General features: G+C 37.7%; 1 protein-coding gene across 1 annotated transcript; it reads left to right on the top strand.

Moving 5' to 3' along the window:
* Nucleotides 1-24,351, top strand: mdfic (MyoD family inhibitor domain containing). The gene is made up of 6 exons (XM_058774313.1): nt 1-396; nt 663-822; nt 3,690-3,810; nt 13,464-13,471; nt 13,999-14,292; nt 20,692-24,351. Exons 2-6 carry the CDS (start codon nt 729-731, stop codon nt 20,940-20,942), a joined length of 768 nt encoding a protein of 255 aa, XP_058630296.1. The 5' UTR covers nt 1-396; nt 663-728; the 3' UTR covers nt 20,943-24,351.
* The last annotated feature ends 3,556 nt before the right edge of the window (nt 24,352-27,907 follow it).

The following is a 27,907-nucleotide window of genomic DNA, read 5'->3' as shown; positions in this document are numbered from 1 at the left end:
AAGTCCTCCTTTAGATCTCTAGGTAAACAAACCTGCGTGTCTGTAAGATAGACGTAGTCATTTAACAAACAGCCTCAGTTCACGAACAATTCACAGTCTCAGCTTCAACATCTGAATGCAGCTGGTTGTGATCATCGGAATCCGGATGTGATGAAAATGTTTGAGCTCAAAGTTTCTCCAGCAGCAGCAGCTCGAGCGCGCGGGAGTCTTGCGCACAAACTCATTATTCAGCGTCTGCCTGACAGGGATTTTTGTACTATTTTTGTGAGGAATCTGATAGTTTTTACAGAGTTTTGATCCTAAACAGGCTATTAAGGAAACTTTTTCTAACGGGACTTCGTTTTGCCTGAAGAAAGGATGCGAATAAAGGCGTTTGGGAGTTAACATGTTTGAAAGGTAACCAGCAGACTTCGAAACGATTTGTTACATGTTTGGCAAACAAATAATATTGACTTAAGAAGTTGCTAGGATGTTTAGGAGGGTGTTTGTGACATTTTGAGTTTCGTTTGTGGAGACAAAAACCTAAGCAAAACTTTCCACTAAATTTAACGACATTTCGCCGTATGACGTCACTCCATAAGAAAGATATTGGAGTTGAGTTTGTTTACTGTAACTCAGTGAATCGGCGATTGATATTACCGTAGTTTGTTGTTTTCTTACAGGTTTGAGGGCTGATTGCGTGGGGGATTGTTGTTTTTGGGTGTGTTTAGTATCTAAACATCTGGCTCATGTCCTCGGAGACTATTTTACCTCCGGAGGGGCCCGAAGGGCCAAAAAAGCAGCTACAAGAAGAGACAAACCCACTCCTGTCCAAATCAACAGGTGAGAGACGGGATTTTTCCATTTTTGAGATTCTGATTTATATGTATATCATGGAAGTACGGATTGTTTTATTGTATTGAATGTTTATTTTGAAGCATGAATGATGAATTCTGTGTTTGTATTGGGGCTGTAACCATTAATGATGGATCCATATTTGTAAACTGTACTTCATAATGCTAGTAATAGGGTGGACTATGCAAAAATGTGAGTTTTTGTGAATGTGATAAAAGCCTTGAGGTTTTTATTTTATTTTATTTTTTAATTTTTTTACGGAGTGTCTATTTACACTAAGTGCGAATAGCCCGCCTTGTTGGCAAAGACTATTTACACTGACTCCGCCCACCAACGTGTGATTGGAATAGTCAACACTACAAAAAGACGTTCATTCAACATCAGTTTCAGTGGCATTAGTGGTTAGGCACGTGCTCTTTGAAGCGATTGACGAGAGTTCGAAACCGCCTTTCGCCGAACTTTTTTTCTCCCTTTTCAAATCTCATATCGCATCGGAAAGGCATTTATTTTCAATAAAAATGAAGGAAATAATCAAAAAGTTGAAAATAAAGTAACGGGTAGGTGTAGGGAGGGCTTTATTATCCCAATAAGGTGGCATCCATTTATTAGCCTAATTTGAATTAAAACTATAATTTACACTCAATACGTTATTATTGCGTACTGTTTTATAATGTACTACAATACTGAGGTGCAGATAATTGCCACTATTTGCAATAAGTAGTATAAATAGCAGAAAATCTTGCTATTTTAACAAAGTGTAAATAGAATCTATAGCTATTTGCACTTAGTGTAAATAGCATATTGTTAAAAAAATACTGCTATTTTCACTTAGTGCAAATAGAATCCATTGCTATTTGCACTTAGTGTAAATAGTATCTATTGTTAAGAAAATATGCTATTTGCACTTAGTGTAAATAGAATCTAATTGCTATTTACACTTAGTGTAAATAGCATCTGTTGCTATTTGCACTTAGTGTAAATAGCATCTATCGCTATTTACACTTAGTGCAAATAGCCGCTGCCAAGAAAATATGCTATTTACACTTAGTGTAAATAGCGTCTAATTGCTATTTACACTTAGTGTAAATAGCCTCTATTGCTATTTGCACTTGGTGTAAATAGCCGCTGCCTTTTTTTTATGTGATACTATGACAATCTCCAAATTATTAGTATGGATTCAGTGTGATCATTATTTGAACACAATTAATCACTATATTTAACTTAGAACTGGTTTTCAGCTAAGATGTGAAATCATCAGCAAAAGTCAAACGATTTCGAATTTATAGCAAATATGTGTTAAATTGAACTGAATTCATAGCTGCAATTAAATAGTACAAAACATGATTAGAGCAGTTTTATTTTTAATTTATATTTATCTTTTTATTTAATTTTTTTTCATTGTTTTTTTTTTAGAAGTATGTTTAAAAAGAGCATTTTGACAATGTCCACTGTAATAACATCAGGCAAATTAAAACATTTGCTTTTTGACCGTTATTATGAATTATTATATTTGCTTTATCTCCTGATTTTTTTAAGATAATCGATCATAAAATCGATTATTTGTCCCCTTTACCTGGTGTTCAATTCTTGCTGAACCTGCAAGTAACTGACTTGCATAAATAGCAACTAGCAAACAGATTCCCCATATGTATGTTGCGCCAGTAGGCATGATAATGTTTTCATTATTTTCCAATAAAGATTGAAGGAGCGCCTTGGTAACTATTAGCAGGAACCACTGCCAATTATAGTTTTTAATTAACTTTCTAGTTGCTTGTGAGATTATCACATGTAAAATAAGCTTGGCCCCCTCTTCTGTTTTTTTTCTTAGGCACTGAACCGTTAACCATCCTATTTATACCAAGCATCATTATAGCACTGTCAAAAAATGGCAAAGTAGGACAAAGTAAGCAATCACAGGCTCCGGTGACAAATGGATTTTTGTAGGGCCTTCAAAGTCTCTCCGTTAAGACTGGATTTCCCTCCCCGGAGACTGTGTATGCTTGGAGAATAGAGCAATTTATTTCAAACTGTAATCACTAAATACAGCGATGCATCACAAGGCTGCTGGTACTGTATGTGCATTTGAGGAGTCATGGCTGGAATAAAGGGTTTCCATTCATCAGCCTCAAGCCCAGATGAAGTGATATCAATCTCTGTATCTAGAGCTACTGTATCGTATTGATCTTGTCCCATAATACGCTGTAACGAGGGCTGTAGAAAGGAAAAAAACCCAAACGAAACACTCCAGTCTCACCAAAAGTGAAAACATGCTTCTGTTTGCTGAGTCACATGCTTTATTCCCAGCATGCAGTTGAGTGATGGAAAAACACAGGTTTGTGTAACAGGACTGCTTTGACAGTACTAAATAAATGAGTGGTTGCCTACTGTCTCCGTACGAGTGCAGCCACATCGAAGGCTGCCTCAAATAGAACGAATTGGAGAAGCATACCGCCTCGTTTACTCTATGGACTTAGAGCTGAGTAAGTTTAAGTGCAGCGTTTAAAGGTTGCCTACCTTTTTGTATGCCTATCAGGCAGGTTTTGCTCACATCCATTTTCCAGTTTAGATGAATGCGCTCTTTATAGCTGTAAAAACCTTGGCAGGTATTATGTACCCAGGAGCAGAATCGAGAAAATGAGATCCAGAGTTCTGGCCCAGGCCTACCTGATCCACCCACACGGTTTTGCAACCGTTCACCAAAGGAATCTGTTTTATCTGGCAAATTAGAGCTCGTCTTTCTATTCTTGAGTATGAACCTCAGCATTGGCCTTTTGCATGCTTGGCTTCCTGGCAGCTGTGAAGTAGAGCAAAACTTCTAAAGAAAAATGTATTCTTTTTTTTTTTTTTTTGTCCAGATAAATGCAACAGCTGCACTGATGAATCCTCAGATGCTACAGAAACATCCCAAACTCCGATACCAGGAGATGTCACTTCAGACGGGCAGGATCACATGACCGAGAACCACACCCATGATTGGTCTTGTTAGAAGTAAGTGTTAACAAATGTGTGAGTCATGTAATCGAAACATGCTTGACATCCTTGGCCAGTCTCCAGTGACACTTGTTTATGCATATTTTTGGTGAATGTTGATCGAAAGTTTAGTCTTCGCTTGACTGAAAATGAATCATAACTTTCACTTTCTACAACTAAAGCAGTGTAACAGATGCCATATCTTCAGAAAAACAGTTCCCTTAACGGTTTTATTGAATTGGAAATATCTAGTTTTGAACTTTATTTTTTTTTTATCAGTCAGTGATGCGTATATGAAACTGATCTGATATAAAGCATTTCTCTTGTTACTAGTCAGTACTTTGCCATAAACTTCAAAGAGTTTGTGATCCAATCTCATTTGGATTATCAACCGACATCAACCTTTGTCAGCATTTTCTACAGTTCTGCGTCAAAACTGAAAACTGAAGCTTACATCTAAAAAAAAACACTGATGTGATTTTAAAACGTTTACTGCAATGATAATTGATTTCAGTATTTACTGCTGCACTGATATTCTTTGCCTTTGGGGGTAGCTTTGATTTGAGATTATGATAATGAATAATCTATATGCAAGCGCTTTGCTTGCTTTTTTTAAGTTGGTAAGATAATGCTATAGGTGCAGAAGAAGCATTGAGCATAGTCTTGGCATTAGGTTGAGTGAAGTGTGTGTTGATTGATTAAAAGAAAATGTACTGAAATTTAACCAGCGTCTTTCTATTGCAGTGAAGTTGTTACTTTCAGTTGTTCTCCCGCCAAAGTCTCAGAAGCCTAGTGAGCAAGGATATCCCATTGTGGTTTGGCCTTGGTTGGCCTGGATCTGGAAATCACGGCTGAGAACTTGAATGTACTGAAATAGGAGCTCTCTTACCTGGTAAAGCATGGGGTTGCATCATAGGGACTTTTCTTGTTCTGCTCGTACGGGTTTGTGTACTTTAAAAATGTTGAGCTTGATAACATCTTGGAGGTTGTTGTTCTGCATGTAAGATTGAAGTTGGATCAGCTCAGTTGTTGAACTGACTAACTCAAGGCATTGTTTTATGCAAATGAGGTCAGATGGATGTGGAGTGATGGAAAATCTCACTCATCACTGAGACGGTTGGAAATAATTAGGGAAACAAAGATTTGAAACAAAGGATGTGATTGGAAAGTTCTCACCACTTGTTTTTGGAGGGGGAAAAGTCCTGACACACCCACTTCCCACAGTCCCGTTGTGTGGAAATCTGGTGGACCTTGCTAGAAACCTGTTCCCTGCAAGATGCAAGTTTGACACAAAAATAGCCTATTTCTCATCTATCAACCTTGCTTCTCTCTCTCTCTCTCTCTCTCTCTCTTGTTCTTCCTTTTCCTATCTGTCTCTCTTGCAGTATGCTGACTTTGTCCTAATTTTCTCTCTAGAAATGAGTTCATACTAGCGATATGCACACATTTTCAAAGGTTTGGGGTCAGTAAGATTTTTTATTTTTTTTTGAAAGAAATTAATAATTTTAATGCTTTTCAGAATGCATTCAGTTGATTAAATGTGACAGTAAAGATATTTATTTTTCAACTAAATGTTGTTCTTTTGGACTTTCTATGCATGAAAGAAACCTAAAAAAAATGTATTACTGTTTCCACAAAAATATTAAGCAGAACTGTTTTTAACATTGATAATAATAAGACATGAGTGGAGAAAAAAGCAACTGTGCCATCACAGGAATAAATTGCATTTTATAAATATATAAATATAAAAATATAAATATATTCACTTTTAAATGGTATTATTATTATTATTATTATTATTATTAAATAATTATAAGTGAAAATCTACACAAGGCTCTGTATGTGAGACTATACAATGTATATGAGGTTGTCTGGCCTAAGTATGGATAGAGTAGGGCTGTAGGGCAGTGCACTAATTGGATTAGGAAGTATGATGTGATATTTTGAACCCAGAGCAGGAAATCGATAGGAAATCAACTTGACTGGCCACTTTACAACATTTTATCTCATTTTATTATATTTCCAATTTAATTTGCTAGCAGAATTCACTGAAGATGAATCATGCTTATTCAGCATTGTCCGTTGACTTACATGGGCAAACCGAAATAGTCGATGGTTGAACATGCTTGAGCTATCGGTGTAATTTTTAATTGCACACTGATCTGTTAGGCTGCAATAAAGACAGCATAGTACAATCACATAGAACAAATGCATTACACATCCAGATTCTCACAGAGTCTCATATGTGTGGGATGTGGCAGCCTTCTAGCTGAATGACAGAAAAGCTTGTTCTGTCCTGAATGAATTTCAAGAGAATGATGTAATGATCAAGAGGTGTTTAATCACTGAATAATTCACATTATTGTCAGTCATTTTTAGCATGTATATCATTGTGTGCGCAGACAACGCCTCTCCGTTATGTCTGGAATTTTGTGATCTCACTCAGGAGTTACGTTAGGTCCAGGATCAGGTATTTATTGTTGACTCTCATGATTAGACTCTGCTATTAATTCTCAAAATCAAACCAATAACTCGAAGAGAGTACACATGCATTTCACCTGCATTCACTTTTGAAGAGTGCCTTTATTTCGATCATTTTGGGCGGAAAGAGTTGATTGATTCAAGATGCTAATTTTTCAGACCACGTGTTCTTCAGACGCAAGAGCCCATTAGAACAGAGGAGTAATTTTCAAGTGATTACTTAGCCGTGGGTCATGGAATCAAAACTGGAATAAATAGGGTGAAATGCTAGCGCAGGGGTTGATTAAAATGGCCATTGTTATTCTACCTCTGTGCTAATTATTTCCTCATTGTCTTGGTGTAGACATATTTCATATGGAAAAATTCCCAGCGTTTCAATTAGCATCTTCGCAAGTGCCGAAGCCCTTTTGGAGCTCTGCAGATTTATGTGTGTAAAATTTATTTAAATTACCTCAGAGAAGAGGTGATCTACACATCAGTGAGCTATAGGTTTAACACGCCATTAGCATTTCTGATTGTTCTCATTGACCATCAGCTCGATGTTATTTCATTCGCAAGGTGGGCATTATGGGAAATGGCATGGGGTTTGAACTATGCGCAGAATAATAGATTGGAAAGTGGCGTCTGTCTGTTAATAAGATGTAGATTTGAGGCCAACGCTTTGATTAATGGTACGCCGATGCATCTTTGAGAGCGTGAACGCAACCTGAACACAACGCTGCCTTTTCCAGCCAGAAAAGCACTTGAAATGAGAGTTGAGCGGGAGGGATTACTGACCCTCTAACAGGGTTTTGGCTTCAACATTAAGGTTAAACCCCTTTTCTATTACAGTGATCTCTCGTGATGTGCTCCCCTCCTGCCCTGCATGTTTGCAGGTTCACCGCACCTCTGCTAGGTCATTCCGTCAGGCCTCTGATCACTCGGGGGTGACCGGGGAGCCACCGACTGACTCCATTCAGACAGCATTCCCGCCAAGGCTAAAATCGATACGGCCATCTCCCGTTAAAAAGCCTCTCAGAAACAGACGAGCACCCCTGTCCTTTAGCCTGATTCCTGAGCTTAAGGTCTTGATTGGCACCCTGAAGACAGAGTCCAGTGACCCACAGCTGTCACATTAGTGCTGTTAATGCTGAGATTGAAACGGAGCAAATAAAGGAACCTTGTCCATAGATAGATATATATTTTTAATAAACTCTCCTGGCTGGCTTTAGCTACCCCTGAAGTGCCTCTGTAAGGATCACTCGGTGTCTGGGCTCGTCCTGTATGGCCTCCAAGAGATGCAGGCTGCATCTGGATCCTTATGCAAGTCCGTTTTGAGTGTTTTTTTTTTTTTTTTGGTGGATTTGGTGGAATCTTTGAGTCACCGATGTAACTTAAACTGAAAATACACCCCCAGCCTCTTCACATCTGTGTTCCTGGTGTTTTTTTGTTTGCAGTCGTCGGGAGGGAGGGTGGAGTACTCTTCGACGTATGAAGTTTGGCAGCTCCCTCAGGCTCGGTCTGAGTCACGTCATAATTGATCTTTCGAGAAAATGTGGTAGCTGTGTAAAATGGCTAAATCTGTGCAAGATGTGCATTTATAACTGCGTTTGTGAAGAACTTCTGCGTTTATGGCATTCTTCCATTCCACCGTGATGGAAAAGGATAGAAGGGAAGTAGGTGCGGATATGGATTGCGTGAATGTTGTTTAGGGTTTCGAAACAAGGTGAAAGTAGGAAAAATCTGGTTTTGGCCTACTTTAGCAGCAACAACAACAACCTCTTATAGTGCAATCAGAAGAGCATGGCGATATCAATGTTAATATCATGGGTTCATTTAGATTGCATGTAATGATAAAAATGTATCTTTGTCGGCGCCAATAGCCTCGCGGTTAGTGCGTGACATATAGCGCAACTGCGCTCACGGCGACCCGAGTTCAAATCCTGGCTCGTGGTCCTTTTGCCGAACCCGCTCCCCTCTCTCTTCACCCAATGCTTTCCTGTCCTGTCCGCATAAAAAAGCCCATAAATAAATCTTAAAAAAAAAAAAAAAAAAAAATGTATCCTCTTGAAAGCAATCGAAGTCATTTCAGGATAAAAGCAACTTGGGTAAAATCTTCATTCTAGGGATACGCTTGAGTAGTTTATCTATTTTATGTAGACCCCCCCCCCCATTTACCTTTGTGTTGTTTTGCACAGTTAAAACCCTCTTGAAAAAGTTTAAATATTCCAGATTTTAATCATACCTCCATGATTATTGCATTTAAGACAATACGTGATGTTACATTTTCAAAAACGCATCTTGAAAAAAACACACACCCCTTTTGTTCTGTTTCTATTTCATTAGCTATGTCTAGCTGTATTTGAATGAACAAACGTGCTTTACATAGGTAATCTGTTTGGTGTGTGGTGAAATGTGTCCAATCAGAGTGGTTAATCCAAAACCAGCTGAATACAGGACTTCCTTAAGATCACTGTCGATTAGTATTAATTTGAAAATAGGTTGTGCCTGTTCCACACTATCATAGAGTTTTCTGGAGGGTTTGAATGATTTTGAAGGCTAGCATGCCACATAGTGCAAATGCAGATTCGAAATAGAAGTATAATTGATGAAAAGCTCAAGCCTTCACAATCTCTCTTCTTGTCTTTGGAGTTGCTGGCTGCCTTATAAAATGTAATTAAGCAGAACAAGGTCCGAAGGGGTTATTTTTTTCCACTCAATCAGCAGCCAAATTACTAAATTTGAAATTAGTAAATCCCAGACGCCTGGCTCAGCTTGTCATTGTTACAGAGAGATGGAGTGAAAGAATAGGCGAGCGAGAGCGGGACAGACAGTGAATGACTGCGAAAAAGGGTGGCCCTGGAATATTAAACGCCTTCTCAGGTGTCACCTCTCTACGGCAGGTTTCATTCGAACAGCCAAATTTAAATGATTGTCAGAAAGAATTAAAAGTGTGCCGTAGCACAAAAAAAGCTGAGTAATAGTGACTACCTATTCATCTTCTGCTAGAAATGAGTATAAAATAAGATGTGAGCTACGGTGTCTCTCAGAAATTAGATATTGTAGGGTGCCAGCAAACTGGAGGAGGTGCCGTAATAGAGTTAAAGTAGTTCTGGCATGTGACATTTGGGGCGGCTTCAAAGAACAGGGCAATTACTGTGATCAAGACACATAGTAGTCTGAAATAAATGTATTAAAGACACAAATTGGACAAAAGTTTAAATAAAAAAAAATATACATAGCTGTTGTGCATGAGACAATATCAGGAAAGTTCTGGGTGAACCAGACACCTCTGTACAATTTGCACCTTTCATTTTACACTTTATTTGCTAGGTTTAGAATCATCTTATGTACAAAATGGATCAAGCTTGGCCAATAGATCACCTAAGTGAAAATTGTAATTCTTTTACTTCTCTTGTCAGGAAGTAAGACCTTGCCACAGAGTCGGAAGGTCAAGACGTAAACGATTTTTAATATGCTGAAGGTTTTTTTTTTTATTCTGTCGCAGCCCTTTTTAATAATATCCATTCTACTTTCCTTCCCTCCAACCAAATTCCCATGGTTTTGTTTCTATAAATACGAGGACATCATTTCAACTGAGAGAGTATATTGCTTTGGATTGAAAGGTGTAAGCTTGCCATAGGTGTTTGTTAGGAGAAATGCCACCCCGGGCTGTTTTGGGAGATGGTGGAATCTCTCCTGGTAGGTCAGTGCACATTTACAAATTAGCATTTCAATCAGAGAGACGGGCCCATGGAGCATTAAACAGTTATTTGTATTGAATTCATATTATATACACAGAGCTAAACAAATTTGAATACAGAAATCCTAGACTGAAGGATTATTTTTCAATGTTTTCATTGGTATTTTTCAAAGAATTTTTATTTATTTTTTAAATTTGATATTAGAGAATTGATATTTTCATATAAATTTAATAAAAAAAAATATTATGGATTTATGTATTTATAGTATTGTCAGTTTAATATAATTTCATATTTAATTATTGTTAAATTAATTATATGTAACGAATTATCATTTTAATATTTTAGTTTTTATCATTTTAAAAATGATCATTATTTCTTTCATTTAAAAATATATATATAAAAATCAGAGCTTTAGGCTTTCTGCGGATTATATCATTTGTAATAAAACCTGATTAAAACTGGAGGAATCGCATATTATTCTTGTTATCAGTTATACCTTCAGCCTACAAAAGCTCAAACCATTTAAGCAGAAATTTCCACAAACTTGACAATTTCAACTTCATATGTTTTTCACCCTCATGTTCTCACTGTCGACCAGCACTTTGTGTTTTTTCGCTGGCCAACTCTTTTGTACAGGTAATGATTGTTAGCCATTAGCAGATGATGATAAGAAATGGATGGGGGCTGTTTAGCTGGATGACATGAGTTGACAAGTGAATTAATGTATGTTCCGTTTGATGGGCGTCCTAATGGGGCACAGCAAACAGCTCCACTCTTAGGATGAAATATTAAAAGGCCTCGAGCCGCAAAAAACAGGGACCTACTTTTCTTTTTTTTCCTGTCTCTCTCTCTTTACCTTTCAGTCTCCATAGAGAGAAGCGCAAATGAGAGAACATCCTGCCCCGTCTCACCTCCTTTCCGACATCCCTCCTGCTTGACCGAATTTTCACCGTCTTGTTTATGCCGCTCCACACTGTTGACGTTCATACATATTCGTTCTTGGGAGGTCCGCCATGCTCTGCTTCCACGTCTTTGGGGTACAATTTCGAATTCTTCCAGCGGAGCTATTTTCTGTGACACCAAGGCAAAGGGGTGTTTATCCACAGTTTTACATAGAGAGCGACGCCACGGTGGCGCGGTGTCTCTCCTGGGCGTCCCGGCTCACCGTCCCCGCGTGGGGCGTGCGCCGAACGTGCGGTGACAAATGGCAATTATATTTGTGTGTTCTTCATGAATCCATCAAACACTGGCCTTTTAAAAATGCTCCCAGGATATTTGAGGCTGTCAGATCCAGGGGACCAAATTGGGATGCTGCTTAGACAGTCAAGAAGCATTCACCCCCTGTTTGCCTGTGATGTGTTTGACAGAGTGTGTAGAGGAATACCATGTATTATTCAACTACAAATGTACACTCTCAACAGTTGTTGATATGTTGGAAGCAGAGTGGTTAGAAGACCAATTTGGACTGTTTTCTTTTCGCCCCTCCCTCCCTTCCGCACCATAACATGGTGTTTTAATGTGACCTGTCAGCTTGTGTACAATCACCGTTTGCAATACAACGCTTGTTTTTTACGCTTAGTGCAGGTATTCAATTTTTATCACATATCATACCTCGGGTTGAAGGCAAAATTTATATTTTATCGAGGGGGAACTTTTCTTTTGGGTTGCACTGGCCTTTGGGCTTTCATCAGGCCCATGCGATCCTATCAGTGTGCACCAGATGCCCACAACATTTTCTGTTCTGTTGTTCTGGCAGCATGTTGCAAGATGCATGTGCAACGTGTTCCTGACTGGGACGCTTTTGAGGCTGTCTGGTGAAGCAGAAGGTAATGTAGTGTTGTGATTAAAGATCAGGTCTGGTTCAGAATGCTGCAAGGGAGGATCCATAAACCATCACCGTTGTGCCCTAGGGCAGGACACTTAACACCGGGCCGCTCCGGGTGGACTGTCCTGATGTACAAATATCTGTTAATAAATTATTGCTTATTAATAACTGCTGTTGCTTTTATATGTTTTTAAAACTTGACTTTCTTTGTAAGTAAGGCAGTGACAATGGAGAGCTTTTGTATTGAGGGTTTTAAAACTTCAAAGGCTGTTGATGTACAAAAAAAGAAAATGTAAAATGTGCATAACTTTAACTAGCAAGTCAGTATTCGATTTTTAATTAAATGTGTAAATAAAACATCTTACAGTAAATTTTATTCAGTAAATTAAGTTTTCCTTGATTTTTTTATTTATTTATTTATTTTTACTTTAAAGCTTCATGAAAACTGTTATTGTAATTTTCTTGGTGAAAAGACCATTTGTGACCCTGGACCACAAAACCAGTCATAAGTAGCATGGGTATATTTGTAGCAATAGCCAAAAATACATTGTATGGGTCAAAATTATCGATTTTTCTTTTATGCCAAAAATCATTAGGATATTAAGTAAAGATCATGTTCCATGAAGATATTTAGTAAATTTCCTACTTGTAAATATATTAAAAAAAGTACTTCAATAAGGAAAGTGCCCTTTCAGCTAACATAAATATAATAATTTGAAGTTATTTTAAATTTGAATACATTGAAATATTATAAATCTTTTTTGAAAACTTGTTTTAAAAGCTCATTTTTATTTTAAAAAATTCAGAAATATTTGATCTAATATTTATATTGTGTTTTTATTAGCTTTATTTCAATGAACAAAAACATTTTTAAATAGTGTTAGTTAACAATAACAACACTGACCAGCACCCTTCTAGCCTTGTGTTTTGGTGACCACTACCCCACACTTTGTATAGTGATTATAAAATATACTAAAATTAATTGAATCATAATAAAAACAAATGAAGCCTCTTGGTAGCCAATAGAGTATCCTGTTGGTTCCCTTCATGTGTTTGAGAGTGTCCCTGCCCCTAAACTTCCCCGTAATATCATACACGCAAACATACATGCAGTGTACATGCAGATGGACAGCTGGCTGATGAGGCCGCCATGGCCTGTTTTTAATTGTGTTATTTTACATTCCCCTCAGCGTCTTCCCAGGGTGATATGTTGTTATAAAGAGGTGGGCTGAATTTTTTCTCTTGTTAACAATAATAGCTCAGTGTGGACTTCCCATCAAAAGAAAAAAGTAATTAAGAGAAAACTCATTTCACATGCTCTCTGAGAAATTCAGGTGTCGCTGCCTTAAAACACACCAGACGAAATGCAAAGATCATTGCATAAAAGCCAGAATAAAGTTTTTTTAAAAATCCAGAAATACAGGAAAATGCTGAATAATTCAAAGGAGCCCAATAAACATGATGTACGTATCCTGAAGGAAAGTACATAAGTCTCCCAGCAGAGCTGAACACACACTAGTGTCACTAACAGTACTCACTTTGCCATGACTACTGTTGCATCAGATAGAGCCTCTCAATTCAGACTGCGACCTTGTCATGCGTGTCACATATACGAAGACTGAAAGCGCCTGGTTTTATGGAAGAGTGTATTCAGGTTATGGAGTGCATAGTGTTAGGAGTGGGATTTGAGAACTGTTTTTTATTTTTGTTAAAATACACACACATAAATCAAATCAAATTAAATAAAAATACAATCAAGCACTGTTGAGTGATGAACTAAATTTGAATAGGTAATTGCATGCTTTTTATTTTACTTTTTTCCCTTGAAATTACTAAACTATATTGATAATTAGCTCATTAATGAACTGGGATTGTTAAGTGCAATTGGAATGGGAGACAGAATCCTTATTTCAGTTTTTTACAGGGCATGATGGAACATATGAATCCCCTTTGTAAAGTTTATGATTGAAATTTTGGTGAATATTTGCGAAATATAAGATTCTTGGTTTGTTTTTTATTTGAAATTGACTAAAGTTGTCATTCACGTTTTGCCATAAAGTCCTTTTCTTGTTTTAAATTTTTAATATTACAATAAAAGCTATAAAAGGCCAGTAATACAGCCAAAATACCATATTACCAATCCAGCTGTGAAGTCTCTCTGGTCCAAACCTATGATTACAAAAAATTCTGTCTCTTTCTCTTTAGCTCAACCTCAGCCTCTGCCCCAGCCAGCAACATCCCTGCAACATGGCATCGACGGAGAGGCTGCCAGACAGCAGAACGGCCTGCACACAGTGCTAAGTAACGGCCACGGCACGCCCCGCGGGGTTATGCAGCCGCCCTCCACCGGCCCCACATCTGAGTCCAGGAAGCACCCGTCGCCCGTCTCGCACCGTGTGCAGAGAAAGCTTCGCTCTAGTCTGTCGGTCAACAGCGACAGCAGCAGAAGGAGCAAAAGCAGCTCGACGGGTTCCCATAAACCCGGCTCAACTCCAGAGGGTACGTAATATCATACACGCAAACATACACTCTCACACAAACTCGTATATGCTTGCAGATTTCCTCTCCTGGTCTTTCCCTCCCTTCGTCTAACCACAACTAATATGTGACTTTTCTGTTCTGTTTCCCATAAATGCACTGCTTTATTTAATCTTTCATAACTCCAACTAGATTGATCTCTTTATTTCTGTGGTGTTGTATTGTCTCGCAAATGGGAAGGAAAAACAGAGGGCCGAGCTGAAAAAAGCAGCTTGCACATTGTCAGGTGTGATGGTAAGGAGAGGGCAGTAATGAAGGAGATCGCTGGTGCATTAGTAATGGTCACCAAGGTGTGACCTTTTAACAAGACTTCAGAGAGCGGGGGGTCTGCCATGTGTCAACCCCACCTCAGCAGGGGCCGACGCTACCTTCTCTCACAGTGTCCTCTCATTAAGACCGGCTCTCTGCCTTGCTCCTGTGTACCAGCGAAGCTTTTCTGGCTCATGTATTGCGCTTTCTTTACTGTGTGATGTTCAATCATGCCTGTCTGATACCATAACCCATTTAAATCAAGCAAAGTCTTGCACCTGCTGAGCACTTTGGATTTTCTGTAAAGCGGTTTGTAGGTTTTCTATGTTTTGACGCGACCTGGTATTCAGCTGAATTAGAAGCGATAATTTGGGAATTAGGGCTGCACGATATATCGCATGCGATTGTTATGCGCATCTCGTCAGTAAAGCCGGTTCTGTGATTATTAATAAATCTCCATCACCTGTTTTCAAATTTCCATTTAATACACAGAGCCGTAGTTCACTGACAAGCTACGCAATATCACGATCAATATCGCAGGCGATTCATCTGCGATTCTGAGCGTGAATTGCGTAGCTTGTCAGTGAACTACGGCTCTGTGTATTAAATGCCACTCCATTTGAAAACAGGTGGTTGGTTTTATTAAGAGAAGACCTTCTTGTACTGTATTTATTTGACAGTATTTTTTTTTTTGTATTTATAAAAATAATTTGAGTAATATACAGTCATACGTGCAGATTGAGTCATCAATTTGTTTCTGTATTTATTCATTTATTTACTGTAATATTAAGATTTATTTATTATAAAAGTAACCTTAGGCACAGACACTTATTGGGGAAACATGAACCTCTGTGTGTGAACAGGCAGGAAACTATGTGAACATTTTCCAAGACTGGAAAGTTTTCGAAAGGATTTATCACTAAGGTGATTCGAGAGTAGGAGCCTACTGCGAGGTGCGTGTAGCAAACGTTATCATCTCCCCACGGATTTAACAGAAATGTGTATCTTAAAAGGCGTCATAGTTTTCACATCTTAATTGGAGGGGGGGTGGGTGAACAGTTCAATAAGTCTGTCTCATTACAGCTTGTGTGCGTGCGTGCGTTATTTGTAGAACTGTGTTTTGAATCAATATGTTCTCTCTCAAGTAGTAATTTCCCCCTGGAAAACAGCAAGCTGTTGTGTTTTAATGTTTACACGGATTACCATAATCTGTTTGCCTGTGAAATTAGCCTCTAAACAGCCTGGGAAGCTGAAGAATAAAGCTTTACAAGATCTCTGCTCAGGGGATTGTGATTCCTCGTGTTCTTGGCTGCCGTCACCGGCTGCGATAACAGCAACCCCAGCAGAAAATCAACTAATTGAGAGATCTTTTGTTCCGTTGCGGGTGGGTTAGGACCTTGAGTGATGGCGTGTTTGTGATTGTGTTGTGTTGTAAGCACGCAGTCGTCTAAAATCCCTCTGACAAATTCAATTAAGGCTGCGGGATGTACGCAGAAAGCTAGCGCGGTCATTAGTGGTGCATCGTAATGCCATGTTTTTCCCATCTTTGCAGCTTCCCCAGTGTATCCGGATCTCTCTTTCAAAAAGTTTACTGCGCTCACTTCCGTATTGACTTCAAATTAACTGCTTTTTTATTTTATTTTATCCCCCTCTCATTTGGTCTCTAAAGCCGCCATGTACGACCCATGCAGCAGTCAGTCTTTCTTCATTTTGAACCTTCCCGCACCGCTCGCCGGCCTGCGACTCTTCCAGCTTGTTTTATGTCACGCTGCCTTTCTTTTTGATGTTAGCCTTTGGAGTTTTCCAGATGTCTTGAACTATTTCCTTCGAGGTGCTGGGGCTGTTTTTGGCCTGGCAGAATCTGGGCATCCTCCGCTTAGGCTGACATTAAACATGAACCCTCTCATTGGGCCGGTGTCGGTTTTGCAGCTGAGATAAGGCAGCCCGTCTCCTGTGTACATTACACAGACTCTCATTCCTTAAGATTCACACTAATCGCTGCTGATAAATTATACATCCAAGGGAATTCATTATGTACTGTAGCTTTTAAATCTGTTTCTAGAAAGAAATTGTTAGTTAAAAAAGGACAAGGAAAATAGAGCGAAAGAATCGATGTGGACGTGTAATTTTTCATACTTGTTTAATAGGATGGCACAGGGTTATTATAGTTAACTAAAACTAAAAACCATAAAAAAAAAAAAAAAAAATCATTACTTGAGATAAATTTAATAAAATAAAATAAAATAAAAACCTTAACATATTTTATTTCAGCTAGTTGCCAAAGCAACATTTTTCACTTTCGCTTAGTGTAACTGAATATACTTAAATTAATAGCTAAAACTGAAATAAAAACTATACATTTAAAAAAATTACAAAAACACAACAAAATTGCAAAAATAGTATCTCAAGAATACTAAAATAACACTGGGATGGTGCAAATCAAATCACTATTAAATTAATCACTAATCAAATAGCAAGCATGCTATTTTTGGTTATGTATTGTATGTAAGTATTTTATCTGTAAATGGTTGATGTGGCTGTCGTATAAGTTGGCATGGGAGAAATCTAAAAGTACGTCTGTTTGACCTTTCAGAAAGCTGGTGTTTTAAGCCTTTGGTGGGCCTGCATGCAAACTTGTTTCATGTTCAAACACTGTCCAGGCTGCACAGCACCACCGCTGGTCAGCCCCACCGCCTACAAAAAAAATCACTTTGATCAAACAAACATGAACATCCAGTGGTCTTCAGGCCTCGTCCTTGCTCTCTCTCTCCCCCCTCCTCACCAGAGCCCAATCAAACCCAGCGATCTCTCTGACAGCTCAGCACGGACTGATGAAAGCCATGCAAATTCACGTTTTAGGCTGATAACGATACACGCCACATCACTGTGATTTCTCCAATGCACCGTGGTTTGGGTTCTACAGTTGATTAGAGGTCCGAGCGGCACGTCCGGGCTGGTAGGGGTTCACTGTTATTCTCTACAGCATTGTTTATGCAGAAGCGCAATGTGTGCATCTTGCTGTTTATTGAAGCTGTAATCTTAGTTTGAGTGAAAGATGTTCTCTTTTCACATTGCCATTTTGTTGTAGTTAGGTTTTTCTGTAATTCACGTTAACTTTGTATGCCCTGTACATATTACCACACTACAGTCTGATTGTAAAGTAAATATGAGTATTGATGAGTATTTACCTCTACTGAGAGAGGTAAGGATTCAGCCGTTGATAAGTCATCTACACTAAAAAAAAAAAAAAAATTGGTGTAGAAACAATTTTCACACAGAAAATGCTAGTAAATTTCACAATTAATTACAAAGAAATGGTAAGTAACAAATTGATTTAAATGTGAAAATTAGACAAAAATAGTATTTTCTTATTAAACAAATACTGAAATAGTCTATTTACAACTTCAAAAAAACAAACTTTTTACGATGTACCATAACTTTTGTTGATTTTATTGTTTTTACACACAAACAGTATACTTTGGTTATGCTAAAATTAATAAATAAATAATTATTTTATTTATTCGTTAAGTATCTCAACAGATTGCTGGCAAGCGCTCTGACAAAACCCTTTTTTTTACTTATACAAACAGTTAACGGTTAATTTTTTAATGCAAACCTTTATTTATTTATTTGTTTGTTTATTTATTTAATATCCCAACAGATGGACAGATGGTCATTTTAAAACAATATATATTCATGAACAGTCCAGTTAGCTGTTTGGTTACTCTATGTAAATACATTGTTTATTTTTATTATTTATTTTTATTATTTTTTACACAATTTCCTAAAAGATGGTCGGCCATTGCTCCTGCAAAACTGTGTATCCATGTCATCTTAAACAACAGTAATTCGGCATCGTATGTGGCGGCCCTGCGAGAGGAAGGTTAAATGTTAATCAGAGATGAGAGAAACGAAAGCATTAACGCGCCAATTTGCTGGCGAAAATGTTGGACGCTGTTAATCAGCTTTACGTGACCAACCCTGTGCTTTTGCATGATAATAACCCCATTATTCACAAAGCTACTAATCAACCCAAAAGTGGAATTCGTTCCTTTTGAATTTCTTTGATTCCTCTTTTGCTCTCACCGCTGCTAAACCACCGTCTTCACCTCCTACACACACACACACACACACACGACACATACTTTTTTTGTTACCCCATATGATTTAAAAAAAAAAAAAAAACTGAAATAAAATTTTGCTTTAAAAAAAAATATATATATTTTTTTTTTTTATATATATACAGTGGGTACGGAAAGTATTCAGACCCCCTTAAATTTTTCACTCTTTGTTATATTGCAGCCATTTGCTAAAATCATTTGTTCATTTTTTTTTTCCTCATTAATGTACACACAGCACCCCATCTTGACAGAAAAACACAGAATTGTTGACATTTTTCAGATTTATTAAAAAGAAAACTGAAATATCACATGGTCCTAAGTATTCAGACCCTTTGCTCAGTATTTAGTAGAAGCACCCTTTTGATCTAATACAGCCATGAGTCTTTTGGGAAAGATGCAACAAGTTTTTCACACCTGGATTTGGGGATCCTCTGCCATTCCTCCTTGCAGATCCTCTCTAGTTCTGTCAGGTTGGATGGTAAACGTTGGTGGACAGCCATTTTAGGTCTCTCCAGAGATGCTCAATTGGGTTTAAGTCAGGGCTCTGGCTGGGCCATTCAAGAACAGTCACGGAGTTGTTGTGAAGCCACTCCTTAGTTATTTTAGCTGTGTGCTTAGGGTCATTGTCTTGTTGGAAGGTAAACCTTGGCCCAGTCTGAGGTCCTGAGCACTCTGGAGAAGGTTTTCGTCCAGGATATCCCTGTACTTGGCCGCATTCATCTCTCCTCGATTGCAACCAGTCGTCCTGTCCCTGCAGCTGAAAAACACCCCACAGCATGATGCTGCCACCACCATGCTTCACTGTTGGGACTGTATTGGACAGGTGATGAGCAGTGCCTGGTTTTCTCCACACATACCGCTTAGAATTAAGGCCAAAAAGTTCTATCTTGGTCTCATCAGACCAGAGAATCTTATTTCTCACCATCTTGGAGTCCTTCAGGTGTTTTTAGCAAACTCCATGCGGGCTTTCATGTGTCTTGCACTGAGGAGAGGCTTCCGTCGGGCCACTCTGCCATAAAGCCCCGACTGGTGGAGGGCTGCAGTGATGGTTGACTTTCTACAACTTTCTCCCATCTCCCGACTGCATCTCTGGAGCTCAGCCACAGTGATCTTTGGGTTCTTCTTTACCTCTCTCACCAAGGCTCTTCTCCCCCGATAGCTCAGTTTGGCCGGGCGGCCAGCTCTAGGAAGGGTTCTGGTCGTCCCAAACGTCTTCCATTTAAGGATTATGGAGGCCACTGTGCTCTTAGGAACCTTAAGTGCAGCAGAAATTTTTTTGTAACCTTGGCCAGATCTGTGCCTTGCCACAATTCTGTCTCTGAGCTCTTCAGGCAGTTCCTTTGACCTCATGATTCTCATTTGTTCTGACATGCACTGTGAGCTGTAAGGTCTTATATAGACAGGTGTGTGGCTTTCCTAATCAAGTCCAATCAGTATAATCAAACACAGCTGGACTCAAATGAAGATGTAGAACCATCTCAAGGATGATCAGAAGAAATGGACAGCACCTGAGTTAAATATATGAGTGTCACAGCAAAGGGTCTGAATACTTAGGACCATGTGATATTTCAGTTTTTCTTTTTTAATAAATCTGCAAAAATGTCAACAATTCTGTGTTTTTCTGTCAATATGGGGTGCTGTGTGTACATTGAGGAATAAAAATGAACTTAAATGATTTTAGCAAATGGCTGCAATATAACAAAGAGTGAAAAATGTAAGGGGGTCTGAATACTTTCCGTACCCACTGTGTGTATATATATATATATATATATATATATATATATTATACACACATACATACATATTTTACATTTTTAAATGATTTAATATTAAGGCTTTAATTTGATTATAAAGGTGAAGTTTGTAGTTTTTCACCACTGGCAACAACAAACTGAAATGTAGAACACTACTTTAAATACTAAAAAAATGATTTTGTCTGTTCATTCAATGTTTTTGTTCTATTCTGCCCACTGCAATACTCTGAGAGCAGACTGCTGTGTCCACTGCATCCTGGCCTGCCTGTTTTGTGAATTTCTCACTCTGTGCAATATGGTGGTGGCTCAGGCCTCGTGCGGCACCTGCACATCAGAAGCCTGTTGCTGCTGCTGCTGCGCAGACGACCTGGGAGACGACTGCAACTGCCCCTGTGACATGGACTGTGGCATTATGGATGCGTGCTGTGAGTCCTCGGACTGCCTGGAGATCTGCATGGAGTGCTGCGGAATCTGTTTCCCAACATAAAAGCCCTGATACATGCAGGCCACAGCCAGGACAGATGTTGAGCTAGAGAGTGTGTCTGTGCGTATATCTCTGTGTGTGTGTGTGAATGAGAGCTATGGAGTGTGTTCTTTTCACACTTGTGAAAAATCTGTTCCTGAGCTCAAGATGACCATAAAGGTCATAAGAAAGGACTAAAATACATTTACATACTTCACATATCCTCGTAGACTAAAAGTGCATAAAGACATAGATATTCAGCTGAAGGATAGGATGCCGAGCTGCCCTATCCTTCACAGCGCTTTATATTAAATGCTTTAATGTATCAGAGCTTGTTCTATTTACTGTTTTTACATGTCTTTGCAGAGGTTTTTGACACATTTCTTTAGTTTTTAAAGACACTTCACACTTTATAATTTTAAAAACTTGCAGATGTTGAAATTAAAACGGTAGACGTCATACAACTTGAGGTCGCTCTGCACATCACTGTAATTCGAGTGGAAACGCGGCGCTTTCACACTGTCAGAGGTCAAGCCTTTGTGGGTGTTAAGTGGGATTCTTATTTTGAACTGTTTCTGAAAAACAGAGAGGGCTGTTTAAATGATGCTGATTTTGTAAGTCTTTATTTAAACTGCATCTACTGTAGCTCATTTAATTAAATGTCCCTAAGTTCTTGAAACGACATTAGCAGTTGGCTTGCTGGTGCTTTAAAGACACACAGATGAACTGGATACACAGAATAGTATAGAATGCAGATGCCGAAATCCACTTTATGCAAGATTTTTCGTAACTCTACAAGTTACGTGTAAACTTGACTTTTTGTTTTACTTTATTAAGCCTCTGCTAAAGATACACTAGAAAAGCACCTTTTTGCTTTAGTACTTAAGTGAATATTAAATACACTATTGCAAAGAGTTATTTTCCTGTTAAATCATACATGTAGTTCAGATTGCATTGCCTAAGGCCTTCTTGTGAATTGTTCAAAGCTGGCATTTGTCGGCATTATGTAAGCTAATGTTAGCATCATAACATTAACACAGTTGGTTTTTTGTTCATAGTGCGCAATGCCTTCGGTACGCTGTGCGTTTGTGATTCGTCTGACTCATCTCGTCAAAACTGCTTGCGACACATTTGCCAAACTGCACTTCAGAACACAGTGTGACTGAACTGACCTGAAACATTCAACTGAACCCGGTTCAAAACAAACAACTTTACCTCTACAGACTTTACCTCTCCAGAATCAGACTAGTTCTTGTGTGTCTTTTGACGAGACCCACTTTAAAAAAAACTTACATCGACTGGCTCTTTTACACTGAAAATATGCAAAAGTATAGTTGATTTAAGATGCTATAAGTTTGTTGTTAATGTAAAGGCTTTTCAAATGAAAGAAATGCATTTTAATAGTAAGCAAACATTTCCAAATTCATTTAAATTAATTTCTTATTATATATTGAAGAGAACTTGAAAAATGCGCATAAATGTATCAATACAAAAATATATACATTGACATAAATTGATGTAAAATCTATTTCATTAAAAAATGATTAAGATAAAAATTTAAATATGCAGTTATTTATATTTAATTGCAACACAAATGTGTCTTCTAATGCTCGTCTGTAGCTAATTGCAATTTGAGATGACCAGACAAAATTGTAATAGTCTATTAAAAAAACAACAACAATCATGCTTTCCACATATAAAAATTCAGGTGCCATAATTATGAAACTTATTTTTTAAAAGAATGTGAATAGAGCTTAGCATTTTTATCTGTATTCATACTGTATTCAGCCCATTTTTCTGTGTTTTTCCTCTTTGTCCTCAATTCACTTTTTAAATGTTTTCAGTATGTACCAAGCGTAGTTTTGTTAATGGACCATCAACATTGCAATTTTCTAAAAATAAAATGTTAAACTGGAGACTAAGATGTCTGTATCTGCTTGTGATGCAGAATTGTGTGATTATTCACTGAAAATCGGCTACACGGTTTTTCTCAAAAAGCTGCCCGTGGTCTGAATGTTTATCAGGTGCATGTCATGCATCAGTGCAGCTGAGCTGTTTCCCATTGCATTCAGGCATGTGGTAATTGACTCACCTGTACAAGGTTCAGAGATGGATATAATGTGTATCGTTAGCATCATAGTCAGCGGATCAAATTGTAATGTCTCCAGGGAGATTTGAAAGGTTTGTGATAGATTCAGGACGGTACTTCACACTGAATTAAAGGTTAGAGGAGTTGTACAGTCTATTAAATTGTCTGAGGTGTTTTAGAAGGTGGTTGATTATGTTTCCAAAAGGCATGACTTTGCCCCTTTGTCAATTAACAGAAGTGTTTCCCCCCTTTGTCCGTTACATACTGTAATATACATACCGTAACATTAAGACTTGTGTGCATTATGCATTGCAAAAGATGAGTACATTTTAGTAAAAAGGTGAAGAATAATTGTTAAATTAAAGGAATAGTTAACCCCAAAATGAAAATTGGCTGAAAATTTGCCTCAACTTGAATAAATTTTCAGCAAATTTTTCTTTTTTGGTGAACTATTCCTTTTATTCAAAAATGTTGAGTATTGCCCATTTACTATGATTGAACTTGTTTGTGTATTTATATTTATATTTAAATATAGACATATATGGAAAACAAATTATATTAAACACTACTGTTCAAAAGTTTGGTGTCGGTGAACAATAATATTCTACAATATCATTATACAATTTAAACTGTTTTGTGTTTGAATGTATTTTAAAATGTAATTTGATCCTGTGATGACAAAGCTGAATTTTTAGCTTCAGTGTCACATGATCCAACATTTCTTATTATTATCAATGTTGAAAACGGTTGTTCTATTTAATTTGTTTGTGGAAAATATGATGCTTTTTCAGGATTATTTGATAAATAGAAAGTAAAAAAAAAACATTCAATTGATATAGTTTTTACAACCTTCTTTATTGCATCTTTTAAATCTTTATTGTAACTTTTTATCAAGTTAATGCATCCTCCTTACTGAATAAAAGTTTTAATTAAAAAAAAAAAAAAAAACATCTTAATGACCCCAAATGTGCAAACAGTAATATATTCAACACTTTATTATATTGGTCATCAGCCACCTTGGTTTCTACTGGCTAAAATCTGCCTTTTTAATAAAACCCATTCACTCATTGTGCCGCTACATCAGGAACATAGCCAGCCGCATTGCATAAGTCAGGAGAAACTGGAGCCTTTCCCACTGGCTGGTGGTCTTCCCTGACCTTTGACAAACCTTTGTCCCTGTTAACCTCTCAATTAACCTCGACACCACCCCACCTGTGCTGCCTTCTGTTCCCACTGACAACCTGCTGCCGCCCCCTCACTTCCTTCTGTCAATTTCCACCCAGATAGCGCCTGCCAGGACATTACCATCTTATTTCACTAATGGTTTTGCTGAAAATATTGGAAGTCGTCTCTAATCACATGGGAGAGTTTTTTTTTTTTTTCGTTCTTTTTCTTCCATATTCTTCCACTTTTTTTTTTTTTTCTTGTTCAGAAAGAGGGGGAGTTGAGAAGTCCAGGTAAGTGTGCAGTGACCTTTTCACAAAGTCATCCACCTCTTCTCCTTTTAATCAAACCCCCTCTGTTCCTCTCTGTGCCACCGCTTGTAATGTCACAATTAAGGTGGCTCCATTGTTTCTGTTTTCAGGCTGAAGAGACGTAGTACTCCTTGGTACCAGGGTCATTTCTCTTACAATATTAAATAAGTCATTAGAGACCCGTGTCCACCACCCCCACCCTAGATGGTGGAAATGAATGTCTGCCATTGCCCGGCACCTTTTGTAGTACTCTAAAATTGAATATTGAGAGTTGTAGTTGCACTGTTCTTGCATCATAAGAGGACACGCAAATATGCAGTTTGATTTGTGCAAGTGCGTAGTATGATATTGAATGATAAAGAGCTTAAAGATAATAACTACTGGCCTCTGGCCCATAGCTAACCCAACATTATGGCTGCTTTAGTGATATTTATGTCAGAAGGACTGTAGATCCAAAGCAATGCTTCATTCTTCTGAAATATGAACATGTACAGAGATATGTGGCCTTCAAAGGTTATATTTTCTGTACAGTTAAATTCTTAAGGCACTTTGTGAACTGCAAATTAGACCACTTTATCAATTAACAGAAGTATTTCCCTATTTCTCAGTTATGTAATATCTCTTGTGCTGCGCTGAAAATCAGCGTTTTAAAATTTGCTTGTAAATCCCCCATTATGCTATATTATGACCAGATCTTGGTTTTGTTCTTTTTGGAAATGATTGGTCATAGGCCTCATTGATCTGAGCATATGCACTTCATTTTTTTGAGTGAAAAAACCCCCAAAAAAAACACTATTTGTGGATAATTTTGGCAATATTCACTCAAAAACACCCAAAAAAAAAAAAAAAAAAACCCCTGTGCTAATCAAAAAAAAGCTGTTGAGTTGATACAAATATTGAATCCAACAGTTGCTAGTAGGCTGGCAAGTTTTGAATGGGAAGATTCCCAAAAAGTACAAAAATGACCCATTTATACCTTGTATGAGCATAGCCTGTCGGTTTAGTCCAGTGTAATAACATTAACAATAATTAGCATATTTGGGAAAACGAAATTCCTCTCCTGGTTAAAATGACCAGAACACAAGCTGAGTAACATACCAACATTATTTGCAATGCACAATGCACATTTTTTGTTTGTTTGTTTTGAAATATTTCTAAAATAATGTCTAATAAGTAGTATTTAATCAATTTGAGTAAAATTAGTGTTCAATAACTGTTAAGTTAATATAAAAAATGTTGCCTTGTGAACCAAACCCATCCCTTGTCTTGAAGTCAAGCACTTCTGTTCGTCGCCATATGCATAATGTACCATCCTGCCCTTTTTAAACATCAGAGTCAATGAGGCTTTTGAGTGGACAGTCTTTCAGATAGTAGAGTTTGAAAGGTGGATCTGTCAGTCAGGTAAGCAAAGCTAAGACGTGGAGGACATGGAAGGGGGAAAAATAAGAGTTCAAGAAATGTCACTCTCAATTAATCTCCTCAGGTCCTGTCCCCATTAAAACCCTCACACATGGGGGATGCTTTACAATGCAAATGGCCTCGTTACCTAGCCAACTTAATTGACTGTGACAAGGGTTGGGGATGTTTTGCATTCACTATATTTGTTTTCTTGTAATTTCAGATTTCAAATTTGCTGATTTAAGTAGTTATTTGCTGAAATACAGCTGTGAAGTGACAATAAATAGTGATATGAAAAACTTTTATATAGCAGAAGATGTTTTATTTTGAATTCTTTTGTGTGTTATTTTTGGGAACAAGGAAAAATACAGCCTGTTTCTAACCTATGACAATCACCTCACGACAAACAGCTTGTCATATTGTGCATTTATCTTCCTTTTTGGAATTTTGTTCCTAAAAATTCTATTAAGTGTAAAATAGACACAGCGAATGAAATGTAAATGATTTGCAGGTTTGTATTTTGTATTTCAGCTCTGCCTCATTGTACTCACACCTTAAATATTTAAAGACCCCCTCCATAAAACCTTTGCTGCTTTACAAGGGCACCGCATGCTGTTTAATCTCTCTTTACCTGCAGGCAAAGCAACAGCAATGTAACGACAGCAAGCGGTAGTTAGCGAGATCAGGAAAACAAGCCCACAGCCACAGACGGGGCACGGAGCGGTTCAAAGTTTCTGCAGCTCGTCTTTTTGAAGTCGAGCACTGACAACACCGACTTTGGGTTTAAAATGAAAGAGACACATTGAGACGTATTTTGAACATATGTCTTAACTTTTCAGATGCATTTTCCCAACTTTTTCAACTGCTTATCAAGAGTCAGCTGTGAAGGCTTGTCTAGCCTCTATTAGCAAGACATTAAAGTTTTGCACCTTCAATTTTTTTTTTCTGCGCCCCCTGAATGCATTGAACCATGGGAGAGGCAAATTGAATTGGACGCGTGGTTCGGAAATGCCTGTTTATTTGCTTGTTCGCAGTCCTTGAGCTATAAATTGGATGTCACCTTTGCTACTTGTCATTCTTTGATATGGATGTGTTGTGGGTACCAAAGGAAGGGGGGTTGATTGTTTGCTCTTAACATCACTTAAATGAAAGGCCTCAATAGCCTGTAGTCATTCTCAATGATTGGCAGTTTTGTTTGCCACGATGCTTTGAGCGTGTGTATCACGATCCACACACACTGGATTTGACAGTAATTATGTAAAGAAAAAAACATGATATCAGTTTTCTTCTGGCCTTTAAATATGCATCTGAACGTGCAGCACATTTTGCTATTTATGGTTTTGTCAATCAGCAGTGGAATGCATGGTTTATGAAAGATAAACAGTTTAATCACTTTGTTTTTCAGTCTGATATCTTGTGGTGAAGTCAGTGGCATGTCAAATCCGGCTTGCATATTTACTCAAGTCTGTCAGTGTGAAGATCTGATGCTGTCTTTACAATGACACCAAAACATTATGAGAGAGTGTGCTAGTATGAATATCACGAAACCCATATTTTACCCTCGAATCAACAGGAAAATGAAATTGTGTATTTTGTTTAAAGAAAATGAAGCCTATTTTGGGATCATTAAGATGTCTATCAGTATGATTTTTATATTGACATTTATTTTCATGACAACTTCCTCCAAGGTTGTAATTACTGTAATAGATAAATATTATATACGTTACATTATTTAAAATAAAAATAAATAAATGATAGACTGATAGATGTTATAATAAAAATAGATATTCTAATAAAAAGATATTTGTTATTAATATTATAATAAAAAAAAAATCAACCAAAGCACCAAAACTAATTCTTTTCTTTCCCTGGTTACACCAGAGATCATCAATCAGAACAAACTTGGACAACATTAAATCTGTTTTCTGCTGTAATTACACAATTACAGATGCTCTTGATTTATTTGTCAGGCTTCTCAGACAATAGCTACACCTGTTTATGTCTCTGTTTTACTTGTTTATTCACCA

Source organism: Onychostoma macrolepis, chromosome 04 (assembly GCF_012432095.1).
Source record: "Onychostoma macrolepis isolate SWU-2019 chromosome 04, ASM1243209v1, whole genome shotgun sequence".
Classification (NCBI taxonomy): domain Eukaryota; kingdom Metazoa; phylum Chordata; class Actinopteri; order Cypriniformes; family Cyprinidae; genus Onychostoma; species Onychostoma macrolepis.
This window is presented reverse-complemented; position numbering and strand designations above follow the sequence as displayed.

Coding starts and splice junctions, on each gene's coding strand:
- mdfic (XM_058774313.1), top strand. CDS start 729: ATGTCCTCGGAGACTATTTTACCTCCGGAGGGGCCCGAAGGGCCAAAA. Junction 823..3,689: donor ACTCCTGTCCAAATCAACAG/GTGAGAGACGGG, acceptor TTTTTTGTCCAG/ATAAATGCAACAGCTGCACT. Junction 14,293..20,691: donor ACCCGGCTCAACTCCAGAGG/GTACGTAATATC, acceptor CTCTGAGAGCAG/ACTGCTGTGTCCACTGCATC.